Source organism: Lepidochelys olivacea (assembly GCF_965140295.1).
Source record: "Lepidochelys olivacea isolate rLepOli2 genome assembly, chromosome: 1".
Lineage (NCBI taxonomy): Eukaryota > Metazoa > Chordata > Testudines > Cheloniidae > Lepidochelys > Lepidochelys olivacea.
This window is the reverse complement of record NC_140411.1, coordinates 208,849,183-208,873,085: the sequence shown is the minus strand read 5'-3', so window position 1 is coordinate 208,873,085 and position 23,903 is coordinate 208,849,183. Positions and strand designations below refer to the sequence as shown.

Genomic DNA, 23,903 nt, shown 5'->3' with positions numbered 1-23,903 from the left:
AATGTTATCTTCCACCTTCCCAATTCTTTCTATGGATGTAGTTGCTATTAATGTAAAATACAGCTCAGCAACAAAGATGACAGGCCATGCTGTGTGTATTCTGTATTATATTGCTCTGTACACCAGGTTCTCAAATATCTTCATTATATGGACCACTTCTTCATAGAGATTGTTCCGTGGACTCCTCTCCTCCCACAGATGATCATGAGGAGCACTGCCCCTCCCATCTGTGAACACAGAACAGCAACTAAAAGAACTGATTACCTGGGACAGTACCCTTAAGAAATGGATGTATTCACAGTTCTTTTTAATGAGTTTAATTTTGTTTTTCTGTCTCTATTTTACTCTTAATTTCACTTTTCCTCCAATCTGTTCTGTTCCTCTTTTCAGGCCAATATTCCTCTGCTACTCCGTCCCCTCATCCTGTTCTCTTCCTGCACACAGTACCCTGTTGTGTGGTCCTCTCTCCCCCAAACATGCTTTTCTGCCACTAAATTTCCTTGTGTCCTGGACTCACGGCCTGACAATCAGGTCCCCTCCAACCATTTCTCCAACGGACATAAACCCCTGATGCCTCATTGTCTTCTCCCCTGAGCAGTCTCCTCTTGCTGATGCCTGGCAGCTCCAGACCCTGGTGGTGGTTCCTGTTTCCTCTTCTCCTCCTAGTAGATGGAGCAATGCTTGCTCTTCCTCCTTGCTTCCAGCTGATTTTATACATCTCCAGGCTCTTCCTTGATATCTGTAGAAGCAGCTGGAAGCCTGGGAGAAGCAGCCACCACCTACGAAAAGCCAAATCTCCACAGACCACTTAGCATGTGCTTAATGAACCACAGTTTGGTATGGTATGCTGTATGGTACCTGTTTATCCATTAGATTGCAAGCAACTGTTAGCAGGGGCTCTCTCATTTGAAGCTTACCTACTGCATAGCAGCACTGTACTGTGTACACTGAATGTGCCATCTAAATGACTAGTCATCAATTCTGAGTTTCAGTGAAGGAAGTAGAAAGCCAATCAGGCTACCTCTCCCCACCTAAAAATATCAGTCCTTTCTCCTCAGCGTTTTGCCCTGTATATGGATTGGGTTATTCAGACATGGCTTGACCTACATGAATCAATTGCTGTTTTATAACATTAGTTCTACTCTTCTAATTTTTAGCAATAGTTAGTTTGTGGAGAAACATTTCTGACAAATAAAATCAGCGTCTTGTATCTGACTTCACCTGAACGTGGAACCTCTACCTGTTGCCCGCCTCACTGCGACAGCAAAATACAGGATACTTCAACTAACATGTTAGGGTAAAAACGAAGGCGGTGTTGTCAAGCCTTACCTTTGTCCATCCATGCGTAAGCGGCATAGTGACGCTCGTCGTGTGAGAATGTACTGACTCCATGTAATTGCTGAAGCATTGCCCGTCTGGAAATGTAACCTACTGCCACAAAAATGCATGCATTGCAAAAGGACAAGAACAATTGAGCCAACCATCATCATGACATTTATATGAAAGCAGCCCTGAGCAGTTACAGTCCTAGAGCAAGTTTCTTGCCTGACACAGAGTCCCGCTGCAGTGAGCTGGTGACTTTAAAAGAAAGTTTGATTTATATTTTTCAGGATATTCAAAAGGCAATTCCAATGAAACATTTCTCATGCTTTAATTTATAGAAATAAAACCCAAACTTGCAACCTTTATGGAGCAGTGTTAAAATGAATAATGGTTTCTATTCTCTTTGGCTTAGTGAAAATAACACCACAGTTTCCTCACTTCCCCATGCAGTCTTAAAAAACACAAGAATGCTAATGAAAATGTGTATGCTGCTGACTTACGCACCTAAAGGGAAATAATCTCCTTTCTGTTCTCATTAACTTCTGCAAGGGCTTTGAAAGAGGAATATCCCTCTATAAATCATCTCTTCCATGGAGGTGTCGTGATTATGTCAAAATAATGGAATAAACACTAAAGCATAAAATCCTTCATTTTTATAGTCAGGAATTGTGAAAGCAAAAGTATTACTTGAGATGAAGAATGAGAGAAAAATACCAGTGACTAAGATGAACCTTTGCACTGTAACGTATACATTCACCATCAGAGAGCCTTACAATCAACACACTTTGCGTTCATTTATAGATGTTTGTAGTGTGCAGTTTTAAATTAGTGAATCAAGTGTATACTATTGATCTGCTTAGAAAGTCTGTCAAAGAATAAAGCCAATGTTCGGTATAAAAATCAGGGTATTCTGGAAGCAAAGTTACACAACTGAATATGTTTTTAGGCTCCTCATGTAGGCACTTCTGTAAATTCCAAGCACCAAACATCTGATTTCATGGCAGCCAATGCAAATATTCAAATGTTTTTCCTGAGTATTACTAGTTCGTTTGTAGTAACGTAAGTCTCTGATAGTCAATATAAACGAACAGTCCTAAAATTAATCTTTAAACATTACTTCACATGTGGTACCATCACGCAGACAGAGACTGAATCAAATCATTCATGGCAATGCTTCAGCAACACAGAGGGGCAAAAGGATAGGAACGGACACCACAGGGTATTAAAACACTTAAGAATGCTGCACACAGATCCGGATAAAGAAACATCTCTAAACACATTTTACTGGTGCCACGCTAAAGCTACATTGCATGTTAAAGCAATTCACTAGAAAGCAGCAAGAGTTGTTTTAAGCACAAATAAGTACCACTGGAAAATTAACTGGGAATTTATAGTGAGTGCCCTTCTATGAATAGACTCGGACAGTGTCCTTACTTCAGACTTTCAATTGTATTGGTAAGTATGTGAACAATTACTGGTGCAGTATCTCCTAAATCAGAGCAATTTTGTCTACTAATGTAGGGCCAAATCTTGTGAGGTGGTCACCAGGCCCTCACAGACTAACTGTTCAGTAGTTACTACAGAGATTCTGCACCTTATTCACCACCAGGTTACACAAGTTGAATGCTTGTGTAACTCTAGTGAAATCAGAGTTTATGGAGATAAAACTGGTGTGAACTGATGGAGAATCAGGCCCTCTCAGAAGATACAGACTGAAGGCAGAACATTTGGATCTTTAGCGTGATATCACCTGTGTGTGGGTAGGTTCAGGCCTGGGTTTTAGGTCAGTCTATTTTAAAAATAACCAGGAACTGGGAAAGCAAAAATCCCACTTGATATGAAGACAGACAGAGCTAAACATTTTCACTGCATGAGCTATGTTCTCCATCAGAAATCCTCACGTATTTAATCTGCAAAGATTCCCACGTTCTACTGTATGAATCACTTGCCTCTACTTACACAATTGAAGTGTTTTCACATTCAGATTACTATGACTTTGAGCTGAATTTGGATTTCAAACACTCCCAGTGTGTGGGCTGTTGAGATCTGGGCCCATCTTTAATTCAAAGATATCAAACTCTTTAGAGTTTATATAAGAGGCTTAAACTGCTTATCAGAGTCCTAAAATATCCCCTTGTTCTGAAGCACTGTCTATTTATGCACGATGCAATTTATATTTCAGGAATGATTTGTGGTAAATTTTCCATGTAAAACTGCTTCAGGGCACGGAGAGTATAAAGGGTGCTTCAGAAAACAAATTTACCTGTTCATTTATAGGGGAATCAAAATATCTCATTTTGTTTCTTGAAGCATGCAGCCTAGAGCATTTTAAAATTCAATTTTGGCTCTGATGGGTTCCCTACCTGCATATTTGTTCACAGTAACTATTTTAGGTACAGTAACTTTGAAATGTTTTGCATTTGAAAAACATTTGGAATGGCTATACTTGCATAACATTATCATAAAAAATACAAGCACTTCTAAATAGATTCTCCCCTGTGTGAGCTGTGTGCATACTACATATTGCTAGAGCACTGTGCAGATACCAAATTTGTATCCACAGTCTATCAGCGATCTGCACACATGGTCTGCGGATATCCACGTCCATGGATGCGGATAGCTGCAGATGTACAGCAGATAGCTGCAGATTTGCCGGGCTCTACATATTGTTCCACAAGCCAGGCTAACCGGAGCTGTAGAGACACTGGGGATCCTCTAACTCTACGCTTCACAAATTACTTAAGATATTGGGAAACACTTTCTGCCTTGTAAAATTAAATGCTAGCAGTGAAACAACTGCAGAATAAAACCCTCAGTGCACAGAGCAAAACAACCATCTCAGTATTCAGCTGGGTCTAGAGCGTTTCATGCGATCATCTGATCTTGGGAATGAAATAGACAGTAATTTGTATTAAAATTAAGCAGACATCAAATAACTGTAGGATAACAAATTTCCTTTTATTTTTGTTCACTTTAAAAGTAAGGAAAATGTTATATGTACATGAGCTTTCTACACAGCTAACAAGATAATTTAAAAATCTAACTAGAACCACCACACTGAGAAACTATTCCCAGAACAACAAAACCGCTGTCCCCCAACCCTCCTCTGCTGTTGTTTACTTAGAGCCAATTTAGTAGTATGCTGTCAATATTTGAACCAGGGGTTCCCCTTTGCCTGTGAATAGTCCCAAGGCACCCAAGGGGTATCCATTCATGTACTTTCATAGAGGAGGCAGGAGGGAATGGGAAGAATTTGTTTGTTTTCCCATTTTAAGTAAAAACACGGTCTCATCATATCCATAACCAAGGAAGGATGCAATACTGTCGGGGCAAACTGCACGTTGTTGGAAATGTTTATACTGTATTCCCATTTTTGAACAACATATGGGGTATATAGCACGGTGCTCAAGGTGGGTAGATTGAAATCAAGCACAGGGAGATGAAGGCCTGGTTGGAGGTGCTGGAATAGCCTGCATGGGACAGTTTTTGACTTTTTTGGTGATAAGTGCTTTGTTCCAAAAGGTACAAAATTTCGCTCTTCAGACGTATTTATCTGACACCCAGGGCTAAGTCACTTCTGACAGGAATGAGCTAGCAGGAGTCAGAGATTGGGATTGAGACCTACAGAGGTACTTAGGTGCCTAAACCCCAGACTTAGGTACCTAAATTCCAGTTTTAGGTACCAATGTCATCAACAAAACTCCCGCTCAGCTGCTGCCTAGCTCAGTAGGCGCCCAAACTCACTCAACACCTACGTTTTTGCCTCTGAGCACATGCACTGCTGCCTCTCTCTAGGTGTTGAGAGATGCCCACCTCTCACCTAATCCCCAGAGCAGTCTACAGACTGGTGGAAGACAGGCAGAGGACTGCCTTTCTCACCCATGGGTCCCAATCTGGTCGGTGTTCTCAGAGGCTGCCTACTGGATCACATGCCATTCAAAATCTGGCAGAAGGACTGGTAGTGAAATATTTGTACATTAACAGGGAGTCTAATATCTCTGTTGATGCAGACTCCCACAAATTGGAGACTCCAGTTTCAAGAAGATTGCCCAGTGTCACATGCTTCCAAAGTGCTAACTAAAACACAACAGAATTAACCTCAGATTGAAAAAGAAACACCAGCATTTCTTGCAGTTGTGAGTGGTTTCACAAATATGTTTATGAGCAGAAATTGGTCAAGATGGAGACAGGGCCTAAACTTTTGGAGTCATATAACAGACACTGTGACCCAAAGCAACTGCAGAAAATCATCATGGAATTTCAAAATATTTGTTAAATGTAAAATACAGGGTATGTAAGGAGCTTCTTTTAGTGGTCATGCTATCATGAGTGCCTATAAATAATGAAAGGAGGAGATGCAGAAGGAGTTTGGAGCATATCTGATTCAAATACTAGCTAATTCCAAAAGAAAATCTGATAAGCTCAGACAAGAAACACAAAGTAGCTCAAATTTACAAAAACTTGAGTAATTCTAGATTAAAAACTTTTTATTGGGCCTCTAGAAATGGAAATTAATTGTACCTGCCTGTGGTTTCCAAAATGAATTCATTCCATTTATGAATTGTGTAACTCTCATAACTCTCACTGATGTGTCAATTCAAGTGTACCATGTCAAGCCCTTAAAATGTAGAATTAAAAGGATTATCACAAACAGCACAGAAGCAGAGGCAGATTAAAGCAATCTCTATTTAGCACTGTTAGGGAAGTAAACACACCTCACCTTATTACAATCATCTGTTCAGAGAGTTACAGGTAGAAGGACAAAGACAAGTAACCCTGAAGTAGTAAAAAAAAACCACCACACAGCAGAAAACTAGAACAGAAGAAATACTACAACAAAAATGCCAGTTATTCCACTGCAAGTGGGAGAAAATGTAAGATTTCAAATACAAAGTGGCTAGCACCTGCCAAAGTTACAGGATACCATCTGCCCCCATGGTCTTGTCATAACCACATGAAGGTTAGGAGGTACAGAAGACAGCTACCCAAAACCAAGGAGGTAGGTCATTTTCTGAAGATATCCAAAATCCTACTGACAGTACTTCTATGCTGATAGAGTTAACAGCCCGGCAGTCAGACAATGGAAAACACCAGGAGCAGCAAATGCAGGTTCTAGGTGGCAGCTCCACCCCATTAGCTAACAGGCCTCTCTAGACAGAACCTTTCAGAGAACAAGAAGTGGCTCTGTGATCAGAAAATCATGAAGGTTCAAAGACAGTAGTTACTGACAAATCTCCAAAGGCATTTCTTAGAGTTGCTTCTAGCCTATTACAGAGGAGACACAGAGACACACACAGTGTATTTTCCACTGCATGCATCCGATGAAGTGAGCTGTAGCTCATGAAAGCTTATGCTCAAATAAATTGGTTAGTCTCTAAGGTGCCACAAGTCCTCCTTTTCTTTTTACACACAGAGTGCTCTCCCATGGCAACCGTACTTTTGTTCTTTAATGTCAGTTTTCTCCTTAATCTAAAGTAAAAAACATTTTGAGACTGAAAGTGCATGTTGTCTCTCTGATACAGAAACAGCACACACACTTGAGCCAGTTCATCCAGACAGAGACCAATATTCAGGTTCAGATCTCCCCTGCTCCAAATGGCCTTGGGACTGGGATAGCTCTGCAGTACTGTCTCTCAGACTCTGTGAAGGATTCTCTGTACCCTCTGGGATCTGTGCAGGGGAAGGACTCAAGGTAGGCCAGGTGGGAATGCACGTCATCTCCACAGAAGATATGTGAAAAAGTGAATACAACCCCAACCTGTACTGACTTTTTTGTGTGAGCACTCCAGAGTTCCCAGGAGTTGCTGCAATCAAAGCATGGAGATGGCTGGAACTCAGAGGTGGAGCAGGGCTAGAGACATTCTGGGCAGGTGGCTCTGGCCTGCCAGAAGATCTACCAAGTTGGCGGCAAACCACATTTTGCTTTATGCAACGAGACAATATGAAAAAATTTATTTACAAAGTGTCCCATCTTGCTGCTTTTCATGAGGGGAAGGGAGAATCTGTGCCCTTGGATTTTTTATAACTGTTGGTACTTAAAGGCACACTGCTAGGTCAAATTTGGACCCAAATTTAGATTTTATCAAAATAAGCTTTTACTAAAATTAGATCAATAGCAACATTTTCTGATGTTTTTGTAACTTCAAAAACAATATTTAAAAAACAACAAATGTTCTCTTTTAGTGTTTTCATCCCAGACAATGTTCAATCCCAGAAATGAAAAAAGTGTCTACACCCATAAACGGTGAAATGACATCAACAATATAAGTTGTGGAATGTGCATTAGGTTTTAAAAATTCTGCACTTTTCAATAATCCTAGGTGTCATGTATAATATGAGAGAGGAAGTTTGGTTTTATTTAAGACACATGATTTTTAAATTCAAAGAGTCTCAGTAACGGTTAAAAAGATTGAATTAGAAAATTAAGTGCAGCAATGGAATTTGGCTTTGTAATACCAATAGTTTCTGATACAGTGCAAATAAGTAATAGTTTAATTAACACAAGCAGGAAACAGGTTTATCAAAAGTGTGTGAGAGCATGATTATTCAGAATTAATAATAGGCTATTAACAGCCTGCAAGATTCTTCTCATACTTGTCTTGTTAGAACCAGGTATCAAAGGTTCAACTAGCAAGTTTATTATTGCAGCTATGAAAATATCACAGTTCTGAAAACTGATAAGCCAAAAGGCACATTGGAAAAACTTGTCAAATTTTAACTGAGAAATTTTAATGTCATGAAGGGTGTATCAGAAATACAGATGTCCAGTTACAGATACTGACAAGGACTATCATCATGACAAAACTATCAGAGCTATACATTATTCTTTTGGAAAAACAGGCTCTGAAGCTGAAATACTAACCATAAGTAATATTTGAAAAGGCATCCTCTTTTGACTCTATTCTGAGCCAAAAAAGGCTTTAAAAAAACTCTGCTTATGTTTGAAGAGAGTTTTATTTTAAAGCTTTCAAACCAGCTCTTTTTAGTAAGACAAGAAGGCAAGGGAAAGAGATTTTAATGGAATAACCATAAAGATCAAGTCATAGTCACCACTGCTCTGCCACTACAAGATATTTTAATTTTGAGTTGTGTTTTTTTAAAGAATCTGTAAAACCCTGCAATTCTTTATGAAGCTGAAGAGTCTGAAACAGCTAAAGAGGAATAAGAAAGAACAATTCTCTTCCCTCTCTCACATGCCAGTCTACTTAACAGGGAGGTTCATCAAAAATGTTTTTCTAGATAAGGAATCCCCTACCCCATGTCAGTTCCTGTTAAATAAAGTGGCAAGTGTTAGCAAGATATTTTCAAGGTGATAGCTGGGGGGAAAAATACCCTCCTACATAAGTTCACATGAAAAACATCAAAGAAACTGCTGGAAACATACAGACTATTTTTTCATTGTGTTAAAAGGTCATGGTTATTATTGTAATGCAGTGTGGGAAGTACTCGTTGATTTATTGTTTTAACATATTTCATGTGGTTAGTCACAGAACTTAATTATCTTTTTCATCAAATCAATGATCGTATGGGAGAAACAGCAGGAACTGGAAGGAGAAATTAAAACATCAGATACTATTAATGCAATAGGGCTTTCCTTAAAGGCACCAAATTACACAAAAGTAAAAACCACCCAATTTTACCATGGCAGTATATTTATTACTTCTGAAAATTGCTTTAAGTTATTTAGATAGTGATCTGTAAGGACCCATTGATGTTCTACTAAAGCTAATAATAAATAAAATACTACCAAATGTCTCCATTCTGATTTGGAAATATCACGGGCTAGTTTCACAAAAGGATGTAGGTGCCTAACTGCCACTTTAGGCACCTAAATCCCAGAATCAGGTCCCACTGGGATTCACAAAATCCCCTCTCGGTTTCCGCCGAGCCATGTAGGTACCTAAACTCGCTTGGCACCTACATTTTTGAAGTAGAAGTTCCCTAAATTTCTGCCTCTGAGCATGTGGACTGTAGCCCCCATACCTGGAGGTTGGCTGCCTAAGCACCAGTGGGATTCACACACTGAGGAAAGATAGGTGCTCCCCAGGGTAACCCATCTACAGGGCCTGATCTGGTAGGTATGCTCAGACTTTACCTATGGGATAGGGTCCCTACAGGCAGCAGCCTGGAGTTAGTTCTCCAGGAGGGGCAGGGCTTAGCACAGACCCCTCAGCTTAGCACATCCTACTGGCTATCTTAGGGAAAGAGTTGCCTACCATACTGGCTTTTGTGAATCCCACTCTAATGTGCCCATCTCTCCCTACTCATTGTATGGGGAACCTAAGTGACTAACTCAGGCTTTGTAAATCCCAGTGATTTTCTAGGCACCTAAAAGTTTGGTATGATAATGCTCAGTGTCGGAGCGCCAAGGTTCCTTTGTGAATCTAGCCTATTTCTCTTTTTGTGAAGTATCAAGTGAATAAAATCTATATTTTATTCATGTGTGCTCACCACTTCAGAGCACAGGCAGTCAATTCCTCCAAATTACATGTGCTGTTTATTGCAGCATAAATTCCTAAATAGTGGGTGAAAGATTGACATCCAGTTGTGGAAAGCTTAGCAAAGCTTCTTAACGGCTTGGCCAAAGGGAGCCTCTATTTTGATCAATGTCTGAAATGTAATGAGCTCGTCTGGACACAAAATGTATTCTCAGCATTTTCTTTGCAAAGTCCTTTTTTTTTTTTTAAAGCTATGACCCTCGCAGGCCTCACATCACTTTTGGCAGTATTTAATACAGAACACTACTGAGATGAATAAATATATGCCAAAACAATGTCTGTGGAAAAATTCTTACATACCAGTCATTTGATGCAGATCAATTACTAAACCAAAACTCAAAAGAGCTAACACAGTAGCAATCTATTAAATGTTTAACCTAGTTGAATGGAAATAACATCCTAGGTTTATTTCAAAATAAGGATTCTTATAAAAAGATTCCATCCCATTATTAATATGAGACTATAAAGTACAAGAAGGCTGTGTTTTTTAGTGTATATATACTCTAAACAACTTGTATGCATGTGTGTATAAACATATCGTATTACATATTAATATAATATACCCTGATCAACTATTCTGCTGTTAACTGTGACAGAGAATAGGCTGTTAAAGTCAATTCAGTGACATTAGCGAGAGCCACAGTACCATTTCACTGACATCACGGATACCTTTAAGTATTCTTTTGTTGACATCCAGGAAAGCTAGAGTACTCTTTCAGTGACAAGAGAAAGCTAAATCATTACGCGTTGAAAGTTTTAAAACTTTTACCATCTCTGTAAAGTGCTTTGAGATCTACAGATGAAAAGTGCTACCTATGAGCTCCATATTAATTATTATAATATTATATTATAATATTAATAATTATAAGCAATAAGTAACTTGAACAGAACACCCAGGTTAATTCATGAATGAAGTCTGCTGTTATTCATAAGCAGTTTACAATGACTTCATTAGAGCTCTCTAAGTCTATCTTGGTACTGTACTCACTCCCAAACTATCTATTAGTCTGTATTTACATTTGAGCTTATAAAGGGCATATTCTTTGAACAGAGTTATTTTCTTTGACAGGGGACTAGATGATCACACTTTTTCTATGTGCTGTGGAGAGACTGTAGTGTGATTTCATGGGTTTGATTGTTTTTTTGTTTTTTTTGTTTTGTTTTGTTTTGTTTTAGAGATAAGGATTTCTGGGTTCCTCCTTCAGCGATTCCACATCATATGAAATTTTTCTCTAAATGTAGTTCCTTTGGAAGTGATCAGTGTTGCCCCTTAAATCAGCTGGATGGAGTTCCTTGCGAAGAATGCAGCTTGCTTTCTCTGCACAGTGTGCTGCGTCCATCAACCTGCCTCCCGCCAGTCCATGAGTTTGGGATTTGCACTCAAATCCCTACTAGGTCACCATTTTGGGATAATACATGCTTCATGAGTTCATTTCCATACTGTCAGGTTCAGTAGATCCTAGAGTGAGCTCTTCTCTCTTGCTGTGATGTGACCTTAAATGGTCATGGAGTATCATGGAATATCAGGGTTGGAAGGGACCTCAGGAGGTCATCTAGTCCAACCCTCTGCTCAAAGCAGCACCAATCCCCATTTTTTTTTTTTGCCCCAGATCTCTAAATGGCCCCCTTAAGGATTGCGCTCACAACCCTGGGTTTAGCAGGCCAATGCTCAAACCACTGAGTTATCCCTCCCCATCCCTGGGGAGAAAAGGATCAACAGTGATTCCTCTATTTTATCACATCCTAATGAATAAACTCTGAAGATCTAGCTATCAGAAATACTAACAAAGGGGGCTCTGATGCTCTTTCCATTTCCTGTATGTAGAGGGATCTTTTTTACATCTGGGAACAAAGGTATTTTCTACAGTTTGTATTTAAAAGGTGCATCAACAGGCTCTATGGGTGAGATCATCACTCTCGCACTGTCCCCCTTACAATGGGTAAAAGCGCTGAGGCTGTGTAAAGGGGCTCTAAAAGCTCTCATTCTGACTCTGGGAGAATTACCCTGGTGCAGGTATTGCTGAACACAGGCAAAAGGCCATCTTCCAGTGATCTCCTTGCAAGCCACGGTGTGGAGGGCATACTGGAGGTGATGCTGGGGGCAAAAGGTGCATGTCGTGGGTGGGACTGCCGCACTGCAGAAACTCCAGGGAGTGCTATGGCCCAGAGGGTAGCCCTGGGAAGTGTCGTTACTTTGGCAGATTGGAAATTCTGTGGCAGCCTCATTTAAGTTAAAAATAGCATTTTTAATAAGTTAAATAAGAAAATTAATAAGACTAAAGTAGAAGAGCCCCTGTACTGTTTATTTTGATAGTACATTTTTTTCAGTTGCTGACTGCCAAACCATTTTGTACGGACTACACATTGTTGCGCTGTAGAAGCTGTGGAGGGTGTGGGGGAAGTTGCAGGCTTGGTAGGTGAGGGATAATTGGGAGTGACAGCATCTCACAAGGCACAGGAGGTGTTTTGAGGTTATGGGAAAAGCACATTAGCTGGATGCTTCTGTTAAAATGATGGGCACTGAAATAGTTAGCAATGCTGACATTTAAATGGGCATATTTTAAGTTTCGCACTTAACCCATTGACATGAATGGAACAGTTTACACTCCTCAGAACTGTGGTTTGAATGTGTCTGCACACTCAGGTAGACAACACTGCATGGTTTATACTTAGTTCAAAATTTGGAGGTTGTATTCACAAACGTAAGTGCTCAAAACAAATTGTTTTAAAGAAAGTTTTGATTCTGGACCACAATTCTCCAGCAAGGGGTAAATCCCATAGAGAGGGTATTGCAGAATTTACAGCCCTTAATAATATTTAATACCAAAGAATAATACATCATGTGAGCAAAGGTTAAACTCTTAGTCTTATAAATATATTTCTCATTTTTCAGACTATGACTCATGAATAAACAGGGATCAGAATATTTTAAGCTTTTGATGTCACTGGCTGTCAGAATTACTGTACATAAATTCTGATGAACAATCACTTTTCTGGAGCAAAGCTTCCAGGCTCAAAAAGAGAATGGGAGGACTGTGAGAGTTTCAGGAAGTTTGGTATACTGCATCTCTAGGTAGCACAAAAGTCAGCAGCAGGCTGGCTGGTTAGTAACAACACTAAAACACAGGGATCATTCTAATTCTAAACAATTAAATGAAGACAGCAGTTTAGAGAAGTGACTAAGACAAGGATCATGCTAAATAGCGTGTAACTAGTTTGCTTTCACATCTTGTGGAAAAGTGAAACTAACACATACCTAATGAAAATGCTCATTGGCACTCACCTTCTGTTGTAACTGGAAGGGAAATCTCCATGCAAGCCGCAGACTGTGCTTTCCTAAATGGGGGCCTCCCAGGCCCTCGGCGATTTGATTTTGTAACATCTGCGTTAGGGAGCCGTTTTCCAGAGCTGCAAGTCTGGGAGGTTGGGCTTGTACAGTGCCCGTTTACATGATCTGCAAAAAGAACGACAAGGTCCAAGGTAAAGAGGCAGCTTCCAATATTCAGAATGCAAGGGAGGTGTAAATGGTGATACTTGAGAATAATTTAAGATGAAACTTCCCAAAGAACTGTACATTTGTTCTGCAAGTACAGTATAGATTTGTGGGAACAACTCACCATTTCCTGAGCAGTGTAAATATTTTATAAATATAAAGAGGTGTGTACAACTGAAGCCTTCTGGGCTGAGTCTTCCCTCACATCATGTTTACAATGGTGTAACTCCACTGACTTCACTGATAGGCAAGAGGAAAATCTGACCCACTGTTTCTAGATCGGATGTTACTGTACATGCTAGTTATACATATTGGAGACCCTGAGTCCCTAGGTCTTCTCTTGACCTACATATATAGACACTTAAGTTATGGGCGGTAATGCTTAAGGTCAGCTTTTGTATTGCATCTTATAAACATATACAGCATGATTTTGAAAATCATCCTTTCTTTTTTCTTCCCATAAAAATAAGTGTAACTAATTATGGGTGGAGTTTACTATAACAGCAAATTATTGCAGATAGACATCTAACTGCCAGATATGCAGATGCAGCGCAGCATATGCCTAACTGTCATTCTTTGGGGACATTAAGAAACAGGCCATAGTATCTCCATTCTATTTATACTACATGTATTTATTTTACTGGTGGACTACAGTGTATATCATCTTAAGGTAACATACTCTTTCCCTAACTTACACATGACAGTCTATGTAATAAGTATAGGAGATCAACTGCTGAATGCAATTTTTCTCCTGCGATGTAAGGATCTGTATTCAAATACACAATCTTGAAAGTATTGTGATGGAGGTGCTTAAGTGCAAAAGAACACGGACCATTTAAAAATAAAAACAGAACTGGCAATTCCGGTAGCTGAATTTTACAGTGGAGCACAAGAGCTGAATACATAATTCACAACCAATAACTGACTTGTGAAATCCCACCTTTGTTCCCTATTTGTGAATAAGCAAATTGCAACATTTTAACATGGACATGTTATTTAAAACCAGTCTTGCTTTTTTGTGTGTGTGAATGATTCTTGGTCTGCAGATCATTCAGATTTACTATCAGATACACTGTTTACAATTTGCACTGTAATTTATGTAAACAATAAGCAACAAAAATTTAGAACTATGCAAACATGCATGATATTTGTAATTCACAACAATACCAATATGTATCATACCCATATAAGTAGCTTTCCCAGACCTTAAGAAGAGCTCTGTATAAACTGGGAAGCTTGTTTCTTTCACCAAGAGAAGTTGGTTCAATAAAAGATATTACCTCACCCACCTTGTCTCCCATATATGTAACAACAGAGTTGGACCATCTGCCTTTATTTAGAGCTTAGATTATTTATATCTTTATAATCAGATCATGCAAAACCATGCTCTCAAGTATCCCTAGCCTGTGTTTGCCAGATGCTGGGAATGGGCTGCAGAGGACAGATCAGTTGATGATTACCTGTTCTGTTCATTCCCTCTGAAGCACCTGGCATTGGCTACTGTCAGAAGACAGGATACTGGGCTAGATGGACCCTTGATCTGACCCAGTATGGCCATTCTTATCTCTACATTTTGTACAAAAACCTCACATCCATTACTTCTCTCAGTACCAAAGTTTCACTATATCTAAGAAAATGATAAATTTTAAAATACCAAGATAAGGTTATTTCAATATTATAGAAACATACAAATTTAAAAGAACACTATAAAGGTTGCAAAGTCAAGCACTCAAAAGTTAGGAAGTGACAGAATTAAGATGGTCTATGCCACCTCAATTCAGCCCCCTAACATACAGTCTTTAATTAACATATGTTAATTGCTGCATACAATTTTTCCCAGAGGACTCCTGCCTCACTCAGTGCACAAGATGTACCATGTTCACTTAGTAAGCAAGCCATCCAATATGTTATTTTCGCCTCATTGTTCAATGTGTGGCCCCAGGCCTTATTTACTGCATACTATTCAAACACTGATCTGAAGACAGAATTATTAATATCCTCACAGGCTTTTCTGTGTGCTCAACATTATAGAATCGGTGTGCAGCACAAATATTAATTAATTTATTGTCACAATACCCCTGTGAGACAAGGGGGTAGTACTATCCCCATTTTACAGATGGGGAAGCACAGAGAGGTTACGGTCAAAAGTATTCAATAATTTTGGGTGGACTTTGCTTTTTCAGAGTAGAATTATACAGAACTTTATATATTGAAGCATAGCTCCCCCGACTTCAGCTGCAGAAGTGAGTGGAGCTGGGTGAAATTTTGTCAGCAAATAGTAAATTCACCAAAAAAGCATTTTCTCTTCCGTCCATTTCCCCCAAACTTGACCACTTCTACCCTGTCCCCTCCAGCCTATCCCTGTCCGAGTCCTGCTTCTTCCCCACATCTGGCTCCTTATCCCAGTCCCACTCTCCACTCCTCAGGCTTCTCATCCCAGTCCCAGTCTCCTTGCTCAGCCAGGCTCAGCTCCTAGCTCCCAGCTGCTGGCCCAGTCTGTATCTCCCCTCTCCCCAAGCACTAGTTCCCAGTCCCAATCTCCCTCCTGCTGCTCCTGATCCAATCTCACTCACTCACCTCCATCCCTGGACTCTTCATCTCAGTATCTTGGCCCAGTCAGCCCTAGTTCTGCGTCACACACCACCTGTCAGATTCGTCTCTCCTCCCATTCGTCCCCGTACTCCACCCCGCACTGCTTCCTAGTCCCACTTTCCTTGTTCAGCCAGCCCCAGGCTCTCCCCTACCTTGTTGGCCAATCTCAGTATCCCCCCAGCAAACTAGCTCCCAGTTGTTCCCCCATTTCCTCATTGGCTCCTACTCCCAGTCTTTTCCTCTCTACAGCTCCCAGTCTCAGCCTTCCTGTCCAACTAATCCCAGCCTCCCCTCCGCCGGTTCTCTACCCCAGTCTTCTTGCCCAGCCAAGCCCAGTCTCCCACAGGTCTCAGTCTCATTGCCCAACCAATCCCAGTTTCCCCCCTCCAACTCCCAGTCACAATTACTCTCCCCCAACTTCCAGTCCAAGTCTTCTTATGAGGCTCCTTGTCCCAGTCTATTCCTTTCCTTCCCCTTGGTCTTGCATTCAAATCAGACGGCTTCCTCCTCCTTCTCACTGTACGGGAGTCAGCCAGAGGGTCATTGAGAACACAGGAGAGACAGTTTCCTTTCTCTCAGTTCCAGTGCCCAGCCCCATCCCACCCCAGAGCAGCCACTGCAAGGAAAGTCCAGCTTAACCCCTGCAGCCCTGGGCTGGAGCATGCTCAGCTGTTTTGTGAGGATGGTGCATGAGCAGTCCAGTCACACACAGGAGCTGTGACAGGATGGAGCACGCTCAGTGAGGAAAGAATCTTTTATGAATTTAGCTGTTAAACTCTTGCAAGTCTGAGTACGTGCAAACTGCAATTTTTCAAAGAATTATAACTTGGCCAAATTTGGGCAGATTTTCACAGGGCTGGGAAAAGACACAAAGGCCACATCCCTGCGAAAATTCTACTCCAAAGCATGGGGGGCTTTAGAGTTTCCCAAATAAAAGGTCTCAATAATTTTTGAACATGGGCAAGACAATATTTTTTTCTCTAGCTTCATTCTTGGAAACAGCTGGACTGTTTTGGCTGAAATTTCCCCTGAAATCCAGCCTGAGGCACTCATCCAGAATGGAAAATTTCAGCCCAAACAGTTAAAGTTTAGCAAAGTTAAAAGCAATTGAAAGCAAGGTCTTATCATGAGAAGTGTTGGACAACCTTAATAGCAGGCAGTGCTACCAGCTCCACCTATAATTATCTAATTAGTTAATAAGACGTTCTACTGTATGGAATATAATTTGACCTGTTTAGTTGAAAGTTGACTACAATGTGGTAAGCCCCAAGTTTTCTTCAAATGATTCTGCTGAAGTTGGAGGTGGGGAAACAAGGGGGTATTAAGTTCTCTGCCACAAAAAAATCATGGCATTCAGCCCCCAGAATCCACAGATCTTAGAAGATTGCAATCTGTCCTGAGCTCCTAACACAGCTGCACTGTAACACACAGCTGCCACTAGAAACCTCCCTTCGGGGATGGTGTAGGTAATGGGTTGGAACTTCTATAGTGCAGAGTGTGGAAGTTAATGCAGGCTCTACCACTGTTAACTTTTTGATGGATTCCCCACATGCGCGAGGATGATGCACATCCTCTAACCCTTCCTCATGGAACCTGGAAAGGTTTTCTGAGGCTCCTGTGGAAAGTGCATCAGCAGTAACTGACCACCCCAAGTGGAAAGGGCAAGATCCATCTATGCATCATACCTTACAGTTGTAGATTCCAGAGGAACACATCTATGGGGAAAGGTACTTTTTTACTATAATTTATTTTGGAAGAAACAGAGAAACTAGCAAAATATTGGCATTCCTTCAAGGTATCGTATTGATATACCAAGGTTGCTTATAAATATTGAATCATAGAATATCAGGGTTGGAAGGGACCTCAGGAGGTCATCTAGTCCAACCCCCTGCTCAAAGTAGGACCAATCCCCAACTAAATCATCCCAGCCAGGGCTTTGTCAAGCCTGACCTTAAAAATATCTAAGGAAGGAGATTCCACCACCTCCCTAGGTAATGCATTCCAGTGTTTCACCACCCTCCTAGTGAAAAAGATTTCCTAATATCCAACCTAAACCTTCCCCAGTGCAACTTGAGACCATTACTCCTTGTTCTGTCATCAGCTACCACTGAGAACAGTCTAGATCCATCTACACATCGGGATGGTTTGTCCCTGTAACCTCAATAAAGATTCTTTAAAATACAGCCAGCTCTCCTGGACTCCTTTCCCCCTCATGTTATTCTCCCAGGGGATCCTGCCCATCAGTTCCCTGAGGGAATCAAAGTCTGCTTTTCTGAAGTCCAGGGTCCGTATTCTGCTGCTCTCCTTTCTTCCCTGTGTCAGGATCCTGAACTCAACCATCTCATGGTCCTCTCAGGTTCCCATCCACTTTAGTTTTCCCTACTAATTCTTCCCGGTTTGTGAGCAGCAGGTCAAGAAGAGCTCTGCCCCTAGTTGGTTCCTCCAGCACTTGCACCAGGAAATTGTCCCTTACCCTTTCCAAAAACTTCTTGGATCATCATCAATGCGAAGTGCAGCAAAATATTAGAGATCAACCATTTTAATACAATTAATTTCCTTATTATAGATGGAATTCTCTGCAGAAAGGGTTCCACTCCTAGAGTAGGGATAAGTGGAATAAGAGGAAGTCCCATCTGATACCTCTGTTTAAGCTAAAACCCTTAATCTAATTTACAGATACAAATTCCTAGCTGTTGGGACTGAGTACTTCATTTTCATCCAGGTCAGGCATTTATGACCAAATCCCATACTGTGATTAGCAGGAAAATGATAGCACCATACCACACAATCAAAGGCTTCTTATATTACCTGAAGTTAAAACTATCATAGATGCGATGTTAGATAAAGCAGTATGCATAACATTAGGGGGGAGGGATAGCTCAGTAGTTTGAGCATTGGCCTGCTAAACCCAGGGTTGTGAGTTCAATCCTTGAGGGGGCCAGTTAGGGATCTGGGGCAAAAAAAAAATTGGAGATTGGTCCTGCTTTGAGTAGGGGGTTGGACTAGATGATCTCCTGAGGTCCCTTCCAACTCTGATATTCTATGATTCTATGTGATCTGGTAATGCTGTGAGCCTTGCCTGTTTCACATGAAACCAAGTTGATCACAATGAACAAAACTGGAAAGAATTTTTCAGTCTACCTGTATTTTAGAAAACAATGTAATTATCTGCACTTTAATATCTGTACTGCATAAGAAAACGGCACTGTACAAGGCACAGTTTTCATGGTCCTTATCTTATTTTTGAATGCACAGGTATCACTGAGCTAACAGCAGATATAAAACCTGAGAACATTGGCCTGACTGGGATCATAGAATCATAGAATATCAGGGTTGGAAGGGACCTCAGGAGGTCATCTAGTCCAACCCCCTGCTCAAAAGCAGGACCCATACCCAATTAAATCATCCCAGCCAGGGCTTTGTCAAGCCTGACCTTAAACCTTCTAAGGAAGGAGATTCCACCACCTCCCTAGGCAACGCATTCCAGTGTTTCACCACCCTCCTAGTGAAAAAGTTTTTCCTAATATCCAACCTAAACCTCCCCCACTGCAACTTGAGACCATTACTCCTTGTCCTGTCCTCTTCCACCACTGAGAATAGTCTAGAACCATCCTCTCTGGAACCACCTCTCAGGTAGTTGAAAGCAGCTATCAAATCCCCCCTCATTCTTCTCTTCCGCAGACTAAACAATCCCAGTTCCCTCAGCCTCTCCTCATAAGTCATGTGTTCCAGACCCCTAATCATTTTTGTTGCCCTTCACTAGACTCTCTCCAATTTATCCACATCCTTCTTGTAGTGTGGGGCCCAAAACTGGACACAGTACTCCAGATGAGGCCTCACCAATGTCGAATAGAGGGGGACGATCACATCCCTCGATCTGCTCGCTATGCCCCTACTTATACATCCCAAAATGCCATTGGCCTTCTTGGCAACAAGGGCACACTGCTGACTCATATCCAGCTTCTCGTCCACTGTCATCCCCAGGTCCTTTTCCACAGAACTGCTGCCTAGCCATTCGGTCCCTAGTCTGTAGCTGTGCATTGGGTTCTTCCGTCCTAAGTGCAGGACCCTGCACTTATCCTTATTGAACCTCATCAGATTTCTTTTGGCCCAATCCTCCAATTTGTCCAGGTCCCTCTGTATCCTATCCCTGCCCTCCAGCGTATCTACCACTCCTCCCAGTTTAGTATCATCCGCAAATTTGCTGAGAGTGCAATCCACACCATCCTCCAGATCATTTATGAAGATATTGAACAAAACCGGCCCCAGGACCGACCCCTGGGGCACTCCACTTGACACCGGCTGCCAACTAGACATGGAGCCATTGATCACTACCCATTGGATGATTCATTCAACATGATAGTTAGGGAAGATGCTTGAAATATATCTAGATTTTAGCAGAAAATCCATTGGGATCACAGACTTTCAAGGGCACAGACTGATTGTTCAACCTCAACCACAGATACACCCTCATGTGGCTGCTTTCTGTCTTCAAACTTTAGTTTGTGTAAAGAAGTTTTGGCACAATAGCTCATGATCTCCAAGGGGATCTTAGGAAACGGTGAGGAATCCATCAGAGTAAAATGGAGTCAAGTTCTACAGAAGCGTCAATAGTATTTCTAAGACGTTTTCCCTGTGTGTTCTATAGAATGGATAAAATTTCTCTAGGCTTGTGATTTTACTTAATACATCAAACTTTAATAGACTTTCCCCTCTCTCATAATATGCTTGTTAGACTCAATTTGTATTCAGGGCCTAAAGTGCCCACATTCCACTAAAAATCCATGGAAGTTGTGTGCCGAACTCCAATAGGTCTCTGAAAATCCCATCTGGTATAAGCAAGGCTGGTTCTTTCTCACAGCATAAATCAAGATTTTAGGAAATCCAATGATTACAATTTTGAAATCTGACCCATTACTGCTCACAGAAATCCCTTCAAGAATTGAACTTGATGAAATGTAGATGAGCCACATTAGAGTGTGATGGGGAATTGAGTGATGGTTAAAAGAATTCCATACCTCTATATTTTACACTGTTCTAGTCTTCTAAACCAACACAATTTTAAGTTAAACCTGATTTCAATGATATGCTGATAGAGCTTCAGAGATATGGCATTATGCTGCATTGTTACTGAAAGACTGTGGGGAATCAGCAAGACATAACTGAGCATGTTTAGATGGAAGACAAAATTACATACTTGTATTTGAAAAGGAATTCCTTGTATTTTATTATGGTACAAGGTGAATGTTAGAGAATTCTTCGGAAGGAAATTTAAATTACAGTTTGAAGGGCGCTATTTCACTGCATTATATGAAAGAGTATGAATTATATGCTAAAAGGGAAAGCAATATTACAGTTTAAAGGGAGTTTTCTATAGTACAGTTTGAAAATTAACTTGATATAATATGATCTCAAAGAGTGATGCAGTTAGGTGGCCAGATTCAACACTGTTACTCTAGTTTTATGCTGATTTAACTGCCCTGATTTCAGTAATGAATGACCTAGTAGTAAATTAGGTCTATTGGAAATAATGTTAATGGTAGGAATTAATGTGCCACAGAATCATCTCAAAAGGGATTGCCTGTGAAGAAGGAAATAAATTGGACATCACTAATTTCTCCTCTGTGGGTTCAAAAAAACGTATAGGTCATAATGTACAATTTCACTATATCTTTCAGGTAGCTGTTCTATAGTATAGGTGCAATCTGATGTGACATCACAGTGCAATATAGTATGTCCCAGATAAAAACAGCTTGTTTTTCCACAATTTAATTTTTTTTTTGGCAGTTGGGACCAGAACCATAAAAAGATGTAGGCATTGTGATGCTGAACTTTGCAATGCCTAACTTCTAGGCATGCAGAAAATCACTGGAACAACAATGGGATCCACAAAGCCTGAGTTAGGCACCCATGGTTCCTATACAATGAATGGGGAGAGATAGGTGCCTAAGAATAGGATTTGGCCCTTGATCTGCAAAAAGAAGAGTTTCACTGGATGGGAGGATAAGAGTGTCAGATGAAATATCAGGCATCTCAAAAGGTTCAAATCTGAGATGGTGAGGTGCTTAAGGAGTCACAAAGAACTTGATAGATTTAGATACTTAAGTGACTAAGAAGAAGCATGTGCCTCAAGAAAAGAAAAAAAGCCAGCATTTATTTTCCAAACCAGCTCAGGTTTGTGCTACAGGTAAGATCTTTGTTGCTCAGTTTCATCTACCCATTTACGTAGCTTTGTGTATGGAACATGGAATACAAGTAATGTCCTCTAATGTTTGCACGAACTCTGTCAATTTTTATCAGCAAATATTTGAGACAGAGTCATAATCAACCCTGCGGTAACTCCACTGAAGTTCAAGAAGCCACAGGAACATTACTTCCACCACTGGTCTCAGGATTCAAGACCTCAAGGTGGGGCATTTTCTTTTTGGAGGGCAAGGTTTATTGGAAAAACCTGCAATACTGAAAAGCTGTTCTCTGAGCTAGCAAAGGTATATTTTCCTTTTTATTGGAAATGATCCTCAATGTTGTTAATGGAGCACAGAAAATCCCCCCTATTACCCATCACTTTACACCTCCCTACATGTAAGGACCTACACTACAACTACTCCTTTACCAGTCCTGTGTGATTGAACAGGACACTTCAGAACTCATCAGCAGCATCCTTTGTGCAGCTGGAGGGGATACTGTTGAGCAATACAATGTATTTTCCTGGATGGATGTAATGGGCTGCCTGTAGAGGAATCCCAAGCTTTGCCAGCATTGGGATCCAGAGAGGAAAATGAATAGCTTACAGGCCTGGTAGTAAAAAGTGCACCAAGCCTTGTTAGTTTATACAATGAGGGCTTTTAGTTTTATATAAACAGTTCTTATGTGCACACCCTTTATGCCATGGGCCAGATTCTGGCTCATCCTATGGCCTGTTTTGTTCTGGGAGTGCAAAGGAGCTGTAAAGCTCCCCTAAATGGGCAGATGAGAATTCCCTTGGGATGGAGGAACTCTGGGCTGGCATAGGACGGTGTGACTGGCTGAACAGCACTACCTCCCTGGCCTCTGGCAGTAGAAAGGGGCATGGTTGTAGCAAACTGCACTCTTGTGATTTTCAACCAGTGTACTTGCTCCTAGGGTGTGATTATGAACCAGTCTATCTAGAACAGCCCTGGGGCTCTGAATAGTCAATAAACATACTGGGCCAGATACAAGGGTCTGGACCAGTTTCTTCCAGTGGAAACCTTGGCTGAGATCAAAGGGTCCAGTGCAGCAAGTTCACCAACTCAGGGTTACAGAGGTGTAAAATGCTAACAACCTGCCTTCTGCCTAATGAGCTCACAGGTGACCTGCACAGGCCCAAGACAGGATGGTTGAGGAATGCCCTAATTTAATGCATCATTGCGGTAATCACAGGTAATGAAAACAGCACTTGCCCTCAGGTGAATCCCCCCTCCATGCAAGACAGAGGCCAGGCAGACACAATGGACTGTTCCTCCATTCATCATCATAGGGGAATTTGGCCCTCTTGCCATCAACTTTACCATGGAAGTCTGTGCAAATCTCTGCAAGACCTACAAAAATGTATGTATTTTGGTGGGACGTATTTGGAGTGCAGAAAACGGACAGAGTTTTTATTGAATTTAAATGTCAGCACTTCCGGTCCAAAACAGCTCTACTATAGATGTGTCCATTTTTTAAAAAATCATTTTTAGGATTTTAGGAAATAATTTTAAGAAATGAAAAAAAAGTTTAGTAATAAAAGGACTTATTAGTGCCTACCTGCTTTTGTGAACAGAATGTGTGAAATAGTTTATAGGTCGATATCTTTGTTAAACTCATTTTTTCCCAGATCACTTCCAGATCCTCATCTGTGCACAGTGATAGTAGATTGTAGTGCCACTTTTTGCTGTTATCCTGATATATTCCTTGGGATACATTGTGACTGAAACATGTAACAATGGAAGACTGAAGATTGTAGCCTTGCTCATCCACAGGTGAATGCCCTACAG

At 40.9% G+C, this 23,903-nt stretch overlaps 1 protein-coding gene across 4 annotated transcripts in view; it reads right to left on the bottom strand.

The window, feature by feature from the left end:
• Window positions 1–23,903, bottom strand: part of STXBP5L (syntaxin binding protein 5L) — a 444,549-nt gene that overhangs the window by 21,835 nt on the left and 398,811 nt on the right. For 2 of the 4 annotated variants that reach the window (XM_084624315.1, XM_084624316.1), the window contains one exon: window positions 13,105–13,275. In XM_084624315.1, coding sequence (XP_084480441.1) covers window positions 13,105–13,275 — 171 coding nt within the window. Of the gene's footprint in view, window positions 1–1,329; window positions 1,432–13,104; window positions 13,276–23,903 lie in introns of all 4 variants that reach the window. The other 2 variants (XM_084624313.1, XM_084624314.1) reach the window with 2 other exon arrangements.